This window comes from Rhinolophus sinicus, chromosome 13 (assembly GCF_057876585.1).
Source record: "Rhinolophus sinicus isolate RSI-liver-muscle chromosome 13, RSI-T2T, whole genome shotgun sequence".
NCBI lineage: Eukaryota > Metazoa > Chordata > Mammalia > Chiroptera > Rhinolophidae > Rhinolophus > Rhinolophus sinicus.
In genome coordinates, this window is record NC_142513.1 from 24,981,204 (window position 1) to 24,998,991 (window position 17,788).

Consider the following 17,788-nt stretch of genomic DNA (forward strand, 5'->3'; position numbering starts at 1 on the left):
AGCATTGTTTCCCTGTTTGAAATGCCTAGAATGAGTTGTTTTCCTGACAAGACAGACTGACACATAACTTTTCTTTCAGTCTGAAAAAAAAAAAAATGAATCAAATCCTATCATTTACCAACACTCTCCAAAAATGGCGGGTGAAGCAAATTCATATGCTCAGCTATTCATCTTTGGTTCTCTCCTTAGAGGTGTACCTGTCTGTACCCCCGTACTTGGCCCACCTCCCATCTAAAGTCCTAGAACCATCACCTCTATTGCATCCTTGACCATTTGAGTCCCTGTTGATCTGCACTGCTGTTATTTCACATGTCTGTATCTCCCAGCTATGCTCCCACAGCAACCGGCCTCCACCTTGGCACACCTCACATCGTACGGGACTGCCCCCTCGACTGGGAACCTCAGAAGGTTGGATGGGTACTGCTTATCCTTGACTCCTTGCATGCTTGGCATGGAGCAGGTTCTTCCAAAATGTTTAACAACAGCGCTGTGTGGAGCCTGCTGCAGAAGTTGATGGGCTGATGAGATGTGCTGTTCTGCTAAGCCTTAGGTTCAAGAAGTATCCAGGTGGGGTCCCCTTTCTACACTATTTCTCTGGAAGTCAACTGATAAGAGTGTGTCAGTGTATGCAGAATAGGATCAAGGAGAAGCTGAGGCCTGGCCCCAGGGGGAGGATCTGGGACATAGAGATTACAGGACGATTGACTGAGGTGCCAAGTAGCTTTAATGAGCCCGAGCACCTCTTACCCACTTTGTCCCTCCCTTCCCACTCTCAGTCCCCCTCCTTCAGTTCTAGACAGGTCCAGCCTGCCCGAGGCTCTGGAGCTTCTCCAGCGGGAGATGTTAAGCCTTCTGCCCCCTCAGCCGCTCCAGGCGCCTCCGAAGGTCTGGGGGCACCTTGGCCCCCGCTGCCAGCAGCTCTCGCAGTCTCTGTTTGGGAGTCTTGGTGAGGTGGAAATTGCAGGGGACCGGGCCCTCTTCAAAGGTGACCCGACAGCTCCGTGTCGCTGAGTGGTAGCCCTCCGCGCTGGCAGTCACCATATAGTCCCCTGGGGTCAGCAGGCGCCAGTAATCCCCGCCCCACGCTAAGAGAAGTGAAGGGAAAATCAGGGCCCAATGATCCTCAGCTTCTGCCCCAACCTAAAGCCCTCCCACACCTCTACCACGGCCTCCTCCGCACACACACCCGTTGTCACATCATGGTTAATCCCGTCCACGGCAATGACAGCGTCAGCAATTCCGAGCTCCGTGTCCTTGTCCCGGACAATTCCCGCAATGCCCATGCGCACCTGTGTGGGAAACGGTCATTAAAACCCTTTCCCGTCTGGCTGAGGACATGACCTTCAGCTCATTTTCTACCTCTGTTGCCCCATAAACTTGATAAAAGTGGTAAATCTACTACATTCCTAGGTGACAATACTCTGGTTAAAAATACCCCCTGCTGATAAATTGCATCAGGACTGGGAGAACTACAAATAGTTCTCTAAGGCTTATCTTAGGGCTTCCCCAAGTTCAGTGACCCTTGTTACGGGCTTATCATTTTGGAACCCTTGGAAGTTATACGTATGGATCCATTGCAAGGGACATGAGTTGCTGTAGAATATGACGTGTCTGTGCCACAGCACTTCCTGCACTTGCTTAATGGGAGTCATTTCTGAGAACAGCCCTCCTGAGAACAGCTCTGGGACAGCTCTGTGGGGTCTACTTCTACTAACAGTGTCTGATGCTGTCCTGCTGGCAAACTGTGCTTCCCGTCCCATGACCCTCCAAGCCAACCTGAGGGCCCAGGGCATCTAGTGAGTCAGAAGGCTCAGCAGGACCTTAGATGACCCCTTGGTGGGAGCTGAAACCTGAATGGAAAGCAGGCAGGTCGGGAGCAAGATGAGTAGACTGGGGGTGGGGATTTGAGTCAGACCTGTTCCAGGTAGGTGAGGAGGGCGTCTTTGTTGTTCTCCCACTCCTGGGGCAGCTCATTCTTGTGAGGGAACTTGTCACAGGACAGCTCCACAGTGATCTCAAAGCAGTTGGTGTGTAAGTAGCTGAAGTCATTCATGCCTATAGGGGAACCACAGACACTGGAGCCCAAGGGGGCAGGATGGGAGCCCCACCTTCTTGGTGCCCTTTTCTGGGAGACACTCCCGCGTAGGAATTGACACCAGAGCTGTACGTGACAGCAGATTGTCTTATTGGGGTAGGATTATGGGGACAGGGCTACTCCACCCTCAGGCACATACTCCCGGGGACTGTATGCCAGTCAGCCCCGTTGATGACGTTGCCATACAAGGAGAAGTCCTGGCTGTGGCAGGGTCGGCGATCTGGGTCCTGCATGGCGCGATTAGTGCCAGCATAGACGGTGCTCAGCCAGCGAAACACAGCATCATCCGGGGTGGGCGTGAGTTCGCGAGCAGCCCATGGGGTCCGAGTCATGTCGAACGGGTAGGATACCACGAGCTCACCCCCGTGGAGGTTGGCGCTCAGCACAAAGGGGATCCGTTTCATCCACTCAATCACTGCCCATGTTTCCGGAGCCACCTGGACAGGGGCAGGTCAGGAAGGGCAGAGACAGAGACAAAGGGCCCCAGGATGGCCCTCCACCACTGCCCCCAGAATACTCACAGTGGCATTGGGCAGCGTGTAGTAAGTGGGCAGTGGCAGGTGATGGTTGGGGACAGTGTCAGGTACCAACCCATCATCCTCTGCTTCCCACAGCGGTGTGTTCAGGTCAGCAAAATTATGGTTAAGGTCAATGCCTTGCTGGTTCCAGCGGCCCTCTGCCCAGCCCACCAGCTCTGAGCCCTAACAGGAAAGGGGCTTGTTCAGCCAAGCAGCCTCCAGGCACCAGAGGAAAAGAAACAGGGTGGCCCTCGTGCCAGGTGGCCTACCCGGTGGAAGGCAGCCTCATAGCCATCGGGGTTCATGGAGGGCAGCAGGTGGATGCGCGTCTCTGTGAGCAGCCGGGTCACCCGTGGGTCCCCTCGCAGGAACTCGTGGCACAGGAACTGCATCAGGAGCAGGAGCAACTCCCGCCCCAGGGCCTCATTCCCGTGCATGCCGGCCACATAGCGCACCTCAGGCTCTCCTGGAAGCACACAGGGGCTCATAGCTGGCTCGTGCCCATGCCCTTCCCCGTGCCTACCTCTCCCACCCCACCTGCCAGTACCCAGCTCGTGCTCTCCAGGCTGGTCTGACATTTCCATCACATACAGCTTCAGGCCCTGGTTGCTCTTCCCGATGCTGTAGATGCGGGTGATGTTGGGACACTGCTCGTTCACTTGCTTCATCAGCTGGGGGGCGGGGGTGGGGGGGTAGAGTGTGGCATGGGAGGATGAGAACCAGGGGTCAGACCCCATGTGGCCATGGAAGGACTTATAAAAGCCAGTAGTGGCCCACAAAGAGGGGGGCAGCATGGCACAATACAGGAGGGGACCAGCAGCAGAGGGGAAAGCTCAGACAGGGGAGGCGCCATAACAAGGGGAACCAGAACAGAGTTTAGGGGCTAATAAGGAAGAAGCGTGAGACAGCAAGGGTGGGTGAAGGGACATGAGGGCAGTCACGGCACGTTATGCCCTGGTGGGAAGGGGACCTGAGATACGCAACTCCTCCCTCCTGGGTAACAGTGGCTATGTCTGACCTTCCTCATGGCCTTATAATTGTGATGCTGGAAGTCCAGAGGGTCAGGGGATCCCAGTGCAGGGGCCTCAGGGAATAGGCCATTGGGATCTAGAAGAGGGTGAGTTCATGTTTACCATGCGTTCATGGTAAACACGAACTCACCCTCCTCTACAGGTGAGCTCACAGTGGAAGTTATACCCTGCCCATCCAGCCCTTGTCCTACTGTCCACCTGAGACTGGGCAGGCCAGGATCTCTGCCCGGAGGCAAGGCGCGCCTCCCTCGAGCCAGGTCTGGGGCAGCAGGCGAATGAAGCGGGCCACCTGGGGCTCAGGCAAGAGGTTCAGCACTGGTGTCTCTTGGTCCGAATTGGCAGGAAATACCTGGGGGCATCAAGTCCTTTGGTGGGGCTGCTCAAACCCCAGCAACCTGGTCCAGGACTCAGGGAAGGTGCTCAGGCCTCCAAACTCCCCATCAAACCCACCCTAGTGGGCTCAGCTGGAGACCTGCACTCAGCGTCAAACACAGACCCTGGCCCATAGCCCTTGCCAAAGGACAGCCCTGGGTAGCCATGCTTTCTGGCTGAGTCAGAGCTCACTGGACCAATATGGCCATGTGACTCAGGAGCAGCCACTCCTAAAGTCAGCCAGGACCCCACACATCAGCTTGGTGTATAAAGGGGTCCAAGGAATGGAGAGGTGAGAGGTGATGCAAGGACCAGAAACCCATTGTTAGAAGGGGTGTTCCAGCAGGAAGCTGTGGCATGAAGTGGCACCCACCTATGGAAGAAGTATTTGGGGAGAATGCAGCCATGTCCCAAAGCAGCCTGGCTCCCAAGCCGCATGCGTGGCTCTACCCATCCTGACAACAATCACTTTTCTCCTGGAATGCCCAAGTGGGCATCTGTTCCTTACGCCCAGAGAAGCCCCAGCCCCGCCCAGCCCAGCACCCTACACTGGGCTGGATGCCTAACTCCCAGCATAGAGGGTCCCAGCCACCTATTGCATCACGCACCGCGTCCATCCCACTGCTGCGGTTCCTACTCCCCCACCAGGTGCGACTGTCATTGCTGAACTGGACCTTGTATGAGGTGACCCAGTCATACCTGAAAGGAGAGGTGGGGGAAGATTATCGGTAGCCTTCAGGACTCCCACACCCCAGCCCTTTTGAGTCTGCCCATGACTTCCGGGCCTTGGGTTAGCCTGCCTTACCTCCAAATAGAGCTCCTGCCCTGGGTGATAATGCCTGAGAAGCGAGTGGGGTGCTCAGCATCCACCTGAAGCCACGGCTCAGCGTCCTGCTGCTCAGCACACCAGGCCCCATCATACAGATCACCATCCTCCAGGCCTGACTGTGGGCAGAGGACATGGTGATCAGGCCCACGTGGGCAGTACGGGATGGGCCAAGATTGGGGGAAAGAAGGTTCTAGGGGTGGCCTTGCTCTGAGCCAGGGTGCTGACCTGGATGTTGAGCCGTCCTCGATGTGGTCCAAGACCATAGGACTGGCTGCTGGATGCCTCAAGCTGGTTATCTGAAACTCGCAGAGACTCCAGGCCCAAAGGTGGACAGCCTGGGGAAGGGACAGAGCAGTGAGACAAGACCAGCGAGAGAGTGGTCAGGGCAGACGGAAAGCTGAGTCTAAGCATGCCCGTGTATGGGGAAGGCTGGGGACATGCCTATGCCTATGCCTATGAGTTCAAGAGTTAGGTTAGTACATACGTGCCCCAGGGGCTGCAAATTTAGGCAGAGCCCCTAGAGGGGTGGTACCTGGTTCTTGCTCCTTGGGGAGATCAAGGACCCCTGCAGGACTGGTGGTCACCACTGGCCTGGCAGTCGCCAGAGGACTAGGGCGAGTTAGCTTCTTTCGCTTCTTCATAATAACCTTTTTCTTCTTGATGATGCGAATCTGGACGTGCTGTTGTGAGGTCCCTGGGGACCAGGAAGGCACAGCACCAGGGGAGGGAAGGATAGCATTAAAACGCCAGATGGAGAAGTCTGCCAGCCCAAGAATGCCTGTAAGCCCACAGCAAGCCCCACCACAAGTATCCAAAGACTTGAGCATGGACTTAATGGCCTGCACAGTCTGACCCAAACTACTTCTCCAGCCATTTCCTTGGGTCCTTCTCCTTCCTGACATGACCACATGCTTGGCCAGCCTCCTCTGACCCTCTCCAATGCAGAGCTACACCCAGCCACTAGAAACTATTTGATTGCTCCAAAGAGCTGAGTTTGGTTCTTTACCTCCAGGCCTTTGCACTGGCTGTCCCCTCCCCATTATACCACCCACCACCTCTGATTTTATTGCCAAATTCCCATTCTTCATCACATCTCAGATGCCCTTCGAGGAGCCCTCCTTAGCTCCAGGCTCAGTCTCCCAAAGTCTCAGTGCCGCCTCCATTATTGTGTCTGCCCTCTGGGCTGTGCTATCCTGTCCTCAAATCCATGTCTGCCTGGGTGCTCAGGCCTCCCAGGGCTGGGCCGGTGTACTGCTCATTCTTCAGCACAGGGCCTTGCACAGGGCAGATGCCACAGTTTCCCACCCACCCAATCTCCACAGGAACCTCCAGAACATGTCTGGTGCCCCTGTGCCTTTAAACATGTGGTTTTCTTCTTGGCTGCCCTCCTCTTCAGCTCTTCTGATTCAGAGATGCTCACTCTTTGTGAGCAACAACATTGCTCATTTGCCTCCTCTGAGAAGCCCTCCTTGACTGCCATCCCTCCCTAGACAGTGCCCCATTCATTCCTCCAGGCAGCCTCAGTGCTCTCCCTCTCTTTCTCTAGTTCCTTCCTTCTAGCCCCTACCCTCAAGCTCTCTCCTACACGGTCTTGCTCTGAACCTCTTAGCGTCAATGCCTTTGTTCACGCCTCTTTCTCCCCTCCTCCTGGCTCTGGTCTCAGTTTCCTCATCTGTGAAAAGGGAAGGTTTGGGGCTGGAAGAGGCAGCATCTCACTGGCTTCGGGCCCAGGACTGCTGACTTGGTCTGGCCTGGAACTGGGGCTGCTGAGTCAGCATCCATTGCACAAGGCGGAAAGTGTGTGTGTGTGTGTGTGTGTGTGTGTGTGGTGTGTGTGTGTGTGTGTATGTGCATGTGTGTGTGGTATGTGTGTGTGTGTGCGTGTGTGTGTGTGTGTGTTGGGGAAGGGTCGTCACACAGGGGACGGGTGTGTGGGGCAACTGACCTGAGGGAGACGTGGGCCCTAGGGCCGGGAGATCACCGTTATCCTTTCCCGCCGGCGGCTGTGCCGGGCTGCTACGCGGGGCCGGGGCCGGGGCCGGGGTCGAGATCCGGGCCTCGGTGGTCGCAGACGGCGCAAGGCCCAGCACAGAGGTGCCGGGCGCCCCCAGACCCTGACCGACGGCAGGCGCGAAAGCGGCCAACGCGAGCAGGAGACCCCACATGGCGAGGTCCACAGGTGGGAATGCGCGGGGCCCCGGCGGTCGGTGGGTTCGTCTCTTCCTGCCGACTGCTCCGGAGCCCCCCGCCCCTTCCTGCCGCAGCCGCACGCCCCCTGAGGCCTCCGGCCCGCCCACAGCCCGCTCGCTGGCCTCGGACCGGGAGGGGAGGGCGGGGGCGGAGCCTGGCGGACCCCCGACGGGCTGCCGAAGGTCACCGCACTCACCGTCCATGCCCCTCCCTCTCTGGCCTCCTTCCTGGGCTGCCCTTCACAGCCGCAAAGCCCCTCGTCAGCCTACAGGCGCTATGACCTGTAGTGGGCATCTACTTTGTGCCATGCACTATTCCAGGCTTTTTACACGTGGCCTCTCAAGCCAACCTCATTTTACAAACTGGTAAACTGAGGCTCAGAGCGGCCACTGACATGGCCAAGACAGCAAAGCTGGGAACTCGGGGAGAGGAAACTACAACCCAAGAGGGACATCCAACTAGAGCCAGTGGCTGTCTACCTAGGCGGGTAGGACAGAAAGAATGAGGGGAAACTGAGGCGGGGGTGGGCTAGGGGACGGGAGGAGGGCTGGCCCTCCAGGAATCTGTCTGACAGACAGCCCAAGGGGCCCAGCCAGAGGCGGCGCGTCCCACCACCACCACCCCAGCCCCGCCTCCCCTCTCTCCTTTCCCTCCCCTCCCCTCCTCCTTTGCTCACCCGGCTGCCACGTTCTGGTGTTACATAATCCAAGGAGAGAAGCCCCAGCCGATACCCAGCGGGCTGGGGCTGGGTGGATGGGCTCAGGCTTGATGGGCGTCCTCCCCTCTACCCTTTCTTACCGCCCCTGCCTCATTCTCCTCCCGGGACCCGCAGCCCTGGGTCTCTGTCCGCGGGACTACACTCATCCCGGGATTCCAGAGCCAGAGCGCAGGACCCTACCCATCCCCTGGAGACCTCTTTGACTCCCCCATGCTAGGGTCGCCTCCCCAGAAGAAAGGAAATGCATCCAATATGCGCCTCTGGCCAATGCTTGGCCCTTGAAAGGAACTCGTAGGGAGATACTGCCATCCCCGTGTGAGAAACGATGCCCAGAGGTGGCCAGGAATCCTCTGAAGGACGCCGAGCCGTGAGCAAGTATTTTTCGCAGGGCCGTTATCTATATAAACAATTTGAATCACCCAAAGTCAGCGTCTCAGCGCCATTTTGGCAATCCTATCTCGCAGGATCTCTGGAAAGAAATACTGCCCGGCGCTCCTGGAACTGAGACCACCACCAACTCGGGCGACTTCATCACCGCGAGGCCTGGAGCTCCTCAGACATCTGGTCCACCCCACGCGCTCTGAGTAGAGAGCTCCCGATAAGGGAGTAACCGGGACAGGGCCCACGAGGGTCCCTCTTCTGCCTTGGAGCGCCCCTCCTGGACCGTTAGGTCCCAGGTGCCTGAGGGGATCTTAGAAAAACTCAAGGTAGGCGCGCCAAAGCCGAGGCTCCCTAAAGCACAGGGCCGAGTCAGGGGCAGAATGAAGAAGGTACCGCAGGCCAAGGCTTTGCAAGGGGGGGTGGGGGAGGTGGAAGGCCAGAACAGGCTCCTGTGGAGCTAGAAGCTGATCTGAACAGGTCCTGTGGGCTGCCGCCTCCCGCCAAAGCCCAATCTGGCCATTTCCCTGTCTCTGGCCCCCAACCTCATCCAAGTTTTTCAGAGGGGTATGAAGGGGAGAAAGGGGTAGGAAGGCTAAGACATCTCAGCCTCCTGAGACTCCCACCCCCTCCAAGTCAGATCTCACACAGCAGCTACATCCTGTCAAATTCCTCCTGGCTCAAAACCCTAGTGGGCTCACCTGCAAGGTCCTTCATGACAAGGTTCTCCACCCACACATCTTCCCACTTCATTTCCCCATGCTCACCTCTAGCTCTTATCTCTCCAGCCACACAGACATTCTAGCTGTTCCTCCAATGCACCAGCCCCATTCAGCCTCAGTGCCTTTGCACTGGCTCCCCAAGTTTGCATCCTCATTATTTAGATTGCCTTTCCATGTATCTGCTTCCAAGGGCCTTTCCTGACCATTCTGATGGAAGTAAGCTCCATCCTTTCTACACATACTCTATCCTCTCACCCTGTTTTATTGTTTTGTCTTCAAGTCAATCAAAACTATCTGAGACTATCTTTTCTTATTTGTTATGTGCTTACTGTGCCCTCCCCCGCACAGCAGGAGGTAAGCAACCCTCCAGAAGAGGCTTTTGCACCCAAACGTTCACAGCTACACCTCAGGGCCTAAAAAAGTGCCTGGTCCCTAGTCAGTCCTCAAAAAGTATGTGTATAATATATTCAAGGTTAGAAGGGACCAAGCAGGGCTGGCGGAAAGTTGACCCTTCCCAACAGCACCAGGTTTTGTGGGAGAGGAGATGGCAGACCATGAACTGGAAGACTAAAGGGACTGGCAGGGTGGAGCATGTTGGCCACCTTACACCAACCCCTTAGGGGCTGGGATTGGCAGGACGTTCATACCTTTTGTGTACCCTGTGCCCTCCCATCCCTCTTCTCATCCCTTTATACCCCTTGCTTCTCTGCCCTATTGCAACCTTTAGGACCCCTTTGCAACCTTCTAAGCCCCCTGAACCTCTCAGCACCTTCTCACATCCCTTTATAACTTCCTCATCCCCTCACACCCCTCTGTGCTCCCAGCCTGGTTATTGCCTTTGGCCCTTACCACTGGGTGCCTGGGGCTGCAAAGCCACCAAGCCCAAAAGCAGGTTCTGGAGGTAGCAGCTCCCAGGGTGCAGCAGCAGGTTTGCACCGGGTGGGTACTTGCACAGCCAGATCTCTAGCCCCAGGAGCCAGGTGGAGAATCTTTTGTGGCCTCACAAGGGTGAAGATACATTGCAAAGCACAACTGAGTCACTAGGAATGGGCTGGGAATATCCTGCCGCTCCCCGGTGTGGTCCAGTGGTTGGGGGTGGAGAGGATAGATGACTTTGGCGCCACACTGGCTTAATTTCACATCTGCCGTCATTTATTTTGTTTGTGTATCCTTTGATAGTAATTTCACCTCTTTGAGCCTCTGTTTCCTTATCTGTAAAATGGGAACGATAGTATCTTCCTCCCAGGGTTGCTATGACGATGAAATGAGATAATATGTGGTTCCAAGTGGCCCTGAAATTAACCAGATGAATTAAAGGTGGAGAAAACAGCTTAACACAGTGCACTTGTTCTCACATCCATGGATGGAATAAAACAATATCAAGGAAAAAAAGGAGGCTATGTGTCTGGCTTCACAAATAGAGAAGTACTAATGGAATCCACTGCCTGTCTGTGCGTCCTAACCTCCTGTTCCTGGTGCTGAGACAGAACTCACTACCCACTATGTGTTCTCCTTGTGATGCAGGTGAGTATTGATGGGGACTCCCGTAGCACATAGGTGCACAGGGAGGTACCTCCCACATGCCCATCCTCCCCTCACCATCACCTCCCCCAGCTGTCTCTCTTTTGTACATCAATGTCTTTTAGAGCTCGTTCTCAAAGTGTGGCCAAGGACCAACGGCATCAGCATCCCCTGGGAGCTTCTTAGAAATGCAGAATCCCTGACCAGTTCCATCCCAAGGAAGTCATGTGTACATTGAGGGTTGAGAAGCTCTAGTTGGAGGCTTAGAGCCTCCACTTAAAATGCATAAGATTCACAGCTTTCTGAGTTTGATGGTGTTTGATGCTGTCACTGGAAATGTTATCTCAAGCCACAAGAGTACATCCACATAACATTAGGAAATTGGCATTTCACTCATCCTGGGAGGGAATATTCTTCATCTCAACAACATGAACCTACATTGATTTGCTTTTTTATTTTTAACTAAATCATTTTTATCAAAATACTATGGGATATAATTTTAGGGGTAAATCACATTTAGGCTTGTAATAGACTTTTCTATGCTTCTCCATTCCCAAGTCAACCATTTTAAATGCTTTTGTTATTTTTCCTTGCACTTACTTCTATGCTTCTATTGCTATTTCTTGATGTTTAGACGTTATCTGTGGATTTCCTGATATGGAATTAAGGATTTAGCTTTCTTATCACCCTTCCACGCATACATACCCAAATACACAAACATACACTTCCCCTCCTTCCATTTTCCCAAAAGAGCTAAATCACTGGAGTCTATATTCAGTGCTTATATTATGACCATGTAAATATTATTGTTCAACTTTTTGTGTAATAGTTGCTTTGTAAATATTTATTTGTAATGATTACAAAGTAATTACTTTGTTTTATCATTTGCTTGGTCTTCAAGGCACCAATTGCTAATACAATTCCAAGTTTCCAACAGAACTGAACATTTATTTTGAATGTCTAAAAACAGCAGATAATCAATTTTATTTTCTTCCGGAGACATCCCTCCTGGGGATGATGAAGTGATTCAAAAGCATCTCTCTTTTGATTCCAGGATGAGTTGCTTGCTTTCCCACCTGGGAGCACAGCTGACGTCCCAGGCCCTTCTCATCATACCTCTCCTGTGTTTAGCCTCATTTCTTAAAACCCATATTCTCTTTTTTCTTAATTACTTGTTTTCCTGAAGTACATCCTCCAGTAACTTTCTAAGAAAGAGTATATGCAAGGCAAAGTTTTGAGACCTTGTATGGTTTAAAAATGTCTTTATTCTGCCCTCACACTTGGTAAGCATTTGGGCATATATATGTTTCTAGGTTGGAAATCATTTTCCCTCAGAATTTTGTGGGCATTTCTTTATTGCTTTGGGAAGAGCCAGAGCAAAGCAATCAAAGAATGGTCCCAAGGGTCAGTGGCATTGGCTTCATGGGCTGTTGAGCCCATCACCACCAAAGATATCAACGTTGCCAAACTTGAGTCTTTGGACAAGGCCCACGGGAGATAGATATGCAGCCTGAGTCTCTGTCTCCTCCGCTCCTAGCGGCTGTGTGGCCACTGTCTTCACTACCTGCCCCCATCAGTTTTCCTTCAAAGTATGATATGTGGACAAGGATTAAGTTCTCTCATTTATGACCCATTTCCATTCTTGCCTCTCAAGGCACTAAACTAAGATGTGCTGAAACTTCTGGAACCATCACCCAGTTACAGACTATCAGTGGGGGTGGGTTTCTTTCCCAGATGACCAATCCCTTCATTACACGTTCATTTTCCTGAATTGCATTCTCAGAGGGTAACCTTCACCTCCAGTTTGGGGGTTACTACATAGTAGCCCTCTTACATTCACATCCTGTATGCCATTTCTGGAATCCCAGTATCTGGAACACCTCCCACAAACCATGGTACCACTTAGAATGCCTAAATAGCCCCGTCTTGCCCCCATTCCGATGTAGCAGGTCACATGGCAGCCCAGCCCCAGAAAGCCTCAGGTTTGCTTCCTGACAGAGTCTATCTCTGTATTCCAGGGCTGTAATACTGAAAAAAATGCCCCACAAGAGCCCACAGGCATCACCCTACTCTCAGGGAAGAGAGCATTAGGCAGGAAGATTGAATAACTTGTCCCTGGACACACAGCTCTGGGAACCTGCAGGAAAAAGAAAGCAGCCCTTCCTCCTTTGGTCAGCTGCCCATGTGGTGATGAGGTTAGATGCCTTCTTGGCAACTCAGATCCCCATGGGAGGGCCCTAGGGCAGAGAATTAGCAGAGGCAAGAGATTGAGTCTTGGTTCTCAGAAATCACTGACCTCCTCTGGCTAAGCCCCAGCTGCTTGTGAGGCCAGAACCAGCAGCAGCCACTCCCTATCTCAGGGCTCCACCTGGCAAGAGGTCACAATGCCCCAGCTGCCAGGCTCAGAATGGCTGACCGAAGTGGGAGGAGGTGAGAAGGGCTGGGTGGGTGAGTGTGTGGGGAGGGGGCGATTCCCCACGAGCCCCATTCCCCACTCCCTGAGCTCACCCTTGAGTGATTCCCACCCCTTCCCACATTCCCACGCCACCCTCACACTCCCTCCCAGGAAACAAAGCCCCTTCCTGTAACCTCCACCTCCCTCCATGACCCAGCTCTTCTCACTCAGGCCCAAAGCCCTTGCTTATCCTATCCCTGTCCCTCCCAGGGGCCTGGGTGCTGGAGAGGGATCGGGTCGTCCAGTGGGTCCATGTATGTCCTCTTTGGACCCTAGTCCAGCCCAGCTCCTGGACAGTGTCCTAGGGCTGGGGGCACTGGGGTTGACAATTTGGGCAGTCTTTTCCACGGCTGGCCCAGCCTTGCTGCTGCTGCTGCTACTTTTCAGCTTCCTGGCCTTCGACCTACTCCACAGGTAAGTGGGCAGCAGCCTGGCAGGTGGGCAGGTACGGGCAGGTGAGGAAGTGGTCAATTTCCCAAAGCCCAGCTGCTGCCCTCTCTCTCCACAGGCCCTCAGATCCCACCAGGCCATAGCACACACTTCTCACAGGGGGCCTGAGTCAGGGGGCTGGTGAGGGTCCAAGATGGCAGGAGGCTCTACTCCTGCTGATGGTGGCAGTCACAGGACAACTCCGCCTCCAGGAAGCTCTGCTCCTGCTGCTCCTGGGCCTGGGGCTGTTCCTGGGAGCCCGAGGGGTGCCTTTGGCCCTGCTTGGCCTGGCTTTCTGCCTCCATCCTTGGGCCTGAGTGCCCTCCAGAAATACACTGGCCATAGTGCTTCCTCATTCCTCCTTTTCTCCATCCTGGGCTGGGCAGGCTGGGAGGGTACCCCATTGTCTCCAGCCTGAACCTCAGGGGACCTCCAGCCCCACAATATGAAAGCGGCCATAGAAGGTGAGACAAGGCACAGGTTGCCCAGGGTGGGAAGTGAGCCATCTCAGAACCTGCAGGTTGGGGTTGGCCTCTAAAGAATGAAGATCCAGAGAGAAAGACTTGCGAGAGAGCAGAATGTGACTGGCTATCAGCCAGCAGGGAACAGACAGATATCCAAGAGGGCTTCCCACAAGAAAGCATGACAAACTACGTCTGTGGACTCCCCAGGCTCCCCTGCCAGCCTGAAGGGTCCACAGAGAAGGGCTTAGATGAGGCTCTCACCCTGCAATGGCTCCTTTCTTGGCTGGACCCCACCCTAGACCAGGTCACAATGGGGCTCCTCTGGGAGGGTGGAGATGAGTGAAAGAGGGGACTCATCTCTGACTGCCAGGTTGTCCTGGGTGCTACAAGAAGCAACATGACTTAGGTGGCTTTGCCCAGAGGTAAGACCCAGTCCCCAGCTCAAAGCCCCACCCCACCCACACTGGTGCCCACCTGAATCCTGCACCTACACCTGCCCTGAGGTACCAGACATATCCAAGGCTGCTTCTGCAGCTGGCCTGCCCCTCTCCCCAGGTGCACCAGCCATGATGCAGCAGTCGCAAGTGGAGACAGATGCCATCGGGGCCGGTGAGGGGCCGCAGCGGGCAGTGCCCTGGTCAGCCTGGGTCACGCGACAGGGTTGGCTGCGCTGGTGTGCATCCCACGTACCCCAGAGCTGGAGCCAGTGGTGGGCCACATCCAGCTGGCGGCAACCACTGCAGCGTGTGCTTTGTGGTCTGGAAGGGATCCTCTACCTGCTGCTGGCACTGATGCTGTGTCATGCGCTCTTCACCACGGGTTCCCATCTGCTGAGTTCCCTGTGGCCTGTTGTGGCTGCAGCGTGGCGACATCTGCTGCCCGCCGTCCTGTTGCTGGTGCTCAGTGCCCTCCCGGCCCTGCTCTTCACCGCCTCCTTCCTGCTGCTGTTTTCCACGCTGCTAAGCCTCGTGGGCCTCCTCACCTCCATGTCTCACCTAGACCACACTCAGGATTTGGACCAATAGAAGGGCAACCCCATCCCGCTGCTTGTGTCTGTTGAGCCCTGGCCTAGGGCCTGAGGCCCAGGGGAAAGGGAGGGCAGTGGGACCAGGGCCTTCCTGCCTTAGCAGGCTCAGACCCCCAGTCCCTAGCACTGGTTGTGGCAAGCGTGCTGTTGCTGGAGCTGGCAGGGTAGACTGGCCTGACCTCTGGGCACCTCCCTCAAGCCTGTGCTACAGGTACTTGGTGTGGAGGGCCAGGGGCTTTGAGGAGAGGGGACAGGGAAGAAGGCTTAACTAGGGGCATAGTTAGCCAAGCCACCAACAGCTCCCATGTGGGTGTGGTGACACCACTGGGGCCCCCTTAGCAACTGGCAGCATCTTTTTCTTGCAGCTGTCTCAGCTTCAGACTCACTGAGAACTTCTACCTGGGTACCCCTGGACTTGCCATTCCTCCCACCAACCCCCTCTTTCCACTTGCCCAGGCTCTAGAAAGGGGCCCACTGACAGAAACCTAGCTGGCAGAGGACTGACCACAAGCCCCATGAGACCTCAACTAGTTTACCTCCCAGACCTTTCTGCCCAGGCATTTCCCCACTCCCTAGACGTCCTAGCTCCTGCCTTAGTCTACGTCCCCAAATCTGGGAAATGGGCCAAACAGGATAATGAGGTTCCCAGAGAGTACCTACTCTTTAAGTTTCCTGAGGTCTGTTCTGGAAAACAAACAAGAAGTCCCATTTCACCCACCTACACAATGTGTGGCCTCGGCTAATTAATTCTTTTGAGCCTGTGCTAAGTGGGTCCAACCTTGTGGAATTGAGTCAAAACAATATCTATGTGTGGAATACTTTGTAAAAACCACAGACCTGTAAGATATTGTGCTGAACTCTAAGGACATTCTGTAGACTCGAAGGTCTTTTGACCCCGAAGGCCATAGAGAGATCAAGAAGTTTCTCAAGGCATTCAGAGACATGCTCTGTCATGGATATAATTACATTGGTAAACAGAGAGTGAATGGGTGTGAACAAGATGTAAAAGGTTTTGTGTCATAAAATCTCAAAATATGTAGATGTCAAACTCTTCTGACTGTGAAATGCTTAGGACTGGGGCCTGGTACCAGGAGATGCTTGCACAACTGCATGGGAAAAGCATAGACCATGGTTTCCAAAATGGACCTGGCAAGCTGCTCACAGCACCAGGAGGGTCTTGGAAGGTGGCATCCTCAATGTCCAGGGCGCTAGCTGTTTGCACATCTGCTGACCCTCCAAACAAAACAGTGAGTGATCAGCTATTACTAAGTAAGGCACAGGCTAGACAGCTTTACTCACAGCTAAGACCTACCCACCTAACCCCTATTGCATTCTGACCCCCACCTAATTCATGACCCTCCCCAAGTCCCACCCAGTCCTAACCCCACTGTACATCTAACACTAAAAATCCTCCTCCTAAATAAAACCTTCGACCCACAGTCCCCCTCTCCTGCTACTTAAATACTCAAGTCCTAGGGACCAGCCCCTAGAACCCAAGTTTATTTTTGCCAAAACCCATTTGCTGTGGAGTTTCATAACCCTGCATACCACTGGTTAGATGCCTTTAGCATCAGGGCCTGAACCCCAAGCACAGTGCTTCCTTCCCATCTCCTTGTGATTATCCCTGAAATATGGCCTGGTAGTGAGGGCAAGGCAGGACATGGGGGTGGTATAGCCTCCTGGTTAGCATGGGTTGTGGTGTATTAGCTGAGGCTGGATTTGAATCCCAGCGTTGTGACTTTCTAGCTCCATGGCCTTGGTGGAAATTGCTAAGCCTTCCTGAATTTCATTTTCCTCGTGGGTAAAACACAGGCAAAAACAACTGTCTTAGGGCTCCTGTGGGGCTTCTGGCATGTGGGTGAAGTTCCTGGACGGTCTCCTCACTCCACAAACTGTAGCTGTGCTATTACTATTCCATTTTAGAGATGAGAAGTCATGTTCAGGCTAGCCAGTAGCCACTTGCCAATGGCAAGGCCAGGTAGTTTGAGTCCTAGTCCACCTAACAGGAGACTAAAGGGAAAGCGATGGAGTAAAGATAACTTAACGGAAGACCCATGCCTGTTCTTAAAACTTGTGCCAGACATAAAGCCTGGATGCCAGTCTTGGTTCTATCATTGACTTAGCTGTGCGCTGCTGGCCAGCTACATCACTCCGGAGCCTCGGGGCCATTCCAGTTAAGGGAAAGAGGAGATTTGGGCCCAGACCAGACACAGTGGGGGACAGGATGTGGGCAGGAGAATGCAGAAGGCCTTCTTTCTTTCCCCACATAAATATATACTTTCCACTCTCCTGCCCTTTTGGTGTGGGATAAGACAGTGCAGCCAAACTGGAGAGCAGGTGGGCAATACTTATCATATTAAATCCGCACATACCCTGTGACCCAGCAACCCAAAATGAGTTCTCACAGAGGCTCAGGAAGGGCCTGTGGTCCCAGGACCAGTAGTATAGGCCTCACCTGGGAGCTGGTTAGAAATGCAGAGTCTCAAGTCCCACCCCAGGCCTGTAGACTCAGAGTCTGCATTTTAACCAGATCCCAGGTGATAAATGTGCACACCGTTGGAGAAGTGCTGCGTAAGAAGGAACGCATTTGAGAATGATGATTGCACTGTTATTGGTGGTGGCAGGAGATGAGAAAAGCGAAACATGGTGGGTGAGCACCGTGAAGAGCAGGCAGCAGTTAGAAGAGGCGGGAGTTGTACAGATTGATCTTGAAATCCTAGCATTGACTGAAAAGAAACTGAATGAGAAATAATATAATTCTTTTAACACAAATTTAAAATGTATGCCCGCAAAACAAAACTTTTTTTTTTTTTTTTTTTTTTTGCCAAGTGCACATAGAAACAAAAGATAAACAGAATGGAATGGCCAACTCTAGGGGCAGGCAAATGGGAGTGGATTATATAGATAAAAGGGAATAAATTGAGGGACCTTGCAGAGACAAAAGAAACATATCGTGAACATTAAGTCCTGAAATTCCTTTAAATGTAGACCAAGTCATCCATTTATAGTTAAAACGTTTAAAAATGCAAGCCCAGGGAG

General features: G+C 53.6%; 3 protein-coding genes across 3 annotated transcripts; 2 read left to right on the top strand and 1 right to left on the bottom strand.

The window, feature by feature from the left end:
* Positions 1-740: 740 nt before the first annotated feature.
* CPXM1 (carboxypeptidase X, M14 family member 1) lies at positions 741-7,103 on the bottom strand. Its single transcript, XM_019733725.3, has 14 exons — positions 6,791-7,103; positions 5,378-5,539; positions 5,071-5,180; positions 4,822-4,961; positions 4,625-4,715; positions 3,843-3,993; positions 3,632-3,720; positions 3,161-3,284; positions 2,883-3,079; positions 2,617-2,796; positions 2,235-2,532; positions 1,916-2,055; positions 1,187-1,289; positions 741-1,085 (listed from the first exon to the last, which is right to left on the bottom strand). The coding sequence occupies exons 1-14, from the start codon at positions 7,008-7,010 to the stop codon at positions 844-846; spliced, it is 2,247 nt and encodes a 748-aa protein (XP_019589284.3). The 5' UTR covers positions 7,011-7,103; the 3' UTR covers positions 741-843.
* A 5,874-nt stretch (positions 7,104-12,977) lies between these two features.
* C13H20orf141 (chromosome 13 C20orf141 homolog) lies at positions 12,978-13,575 on the top strand. Its single transcript, XM_019733731.3, is given in 2 exon segments — positions 12,978-13,243; positions 13,338-13,575. Coding segments are annotated over 2 exon segments (504 nt in total).
* A 651-nt stretch (positions 13,576-14,226) lies between these two features.
* On the top strand, positions 14,227-15,566 carry TMEM239 (transmembrane protein 239). Its single transcript, XM_019733721.3, has one exon. It carries the CDS (start codon positions 14,289-14,291, stop codon positions 14,745-14,747), a length of 459 nt encoding a protein of 152 aa, XP_019589280.2. The 5' UTR covers positions 14,227-14,288; the 3' UTR covers positions 14,748-15,566.
* Positions 15,567-17,788: the final 2,222 nt, after the last annotated feature.

Coding starts and splice junctions, on each gene's coding strand:
- CPXM1 (XM_019733725.3), bottom strand. CDS start 7,010: ATGTGGGGTCTCCTGCTCGCGTTGGCCGCTTTCGCGCCTGCCGTCGGT. Junction 4,962..5,070: donor GAGGACGGCTCAACATCCAG/GTCAGCACCCTG, acceptor CTCTGCCCACAG/TCAGGCCTGGAGGATGGTGA. Junction 4,716..4,821: donor GGCAGGAGCTCTATTTGGAG/GTAAGGCAGGCT, acceptor CTCTCCTTTCAG/GTATGACTGGGTCACCTCAT.
- TMEM239 (XM_019733721.3), top strand. CDS start 14,289: ATGATGCAGCAGTCGCAAGTGGAGACAGATGCCATCGGGGCCGGTGAG.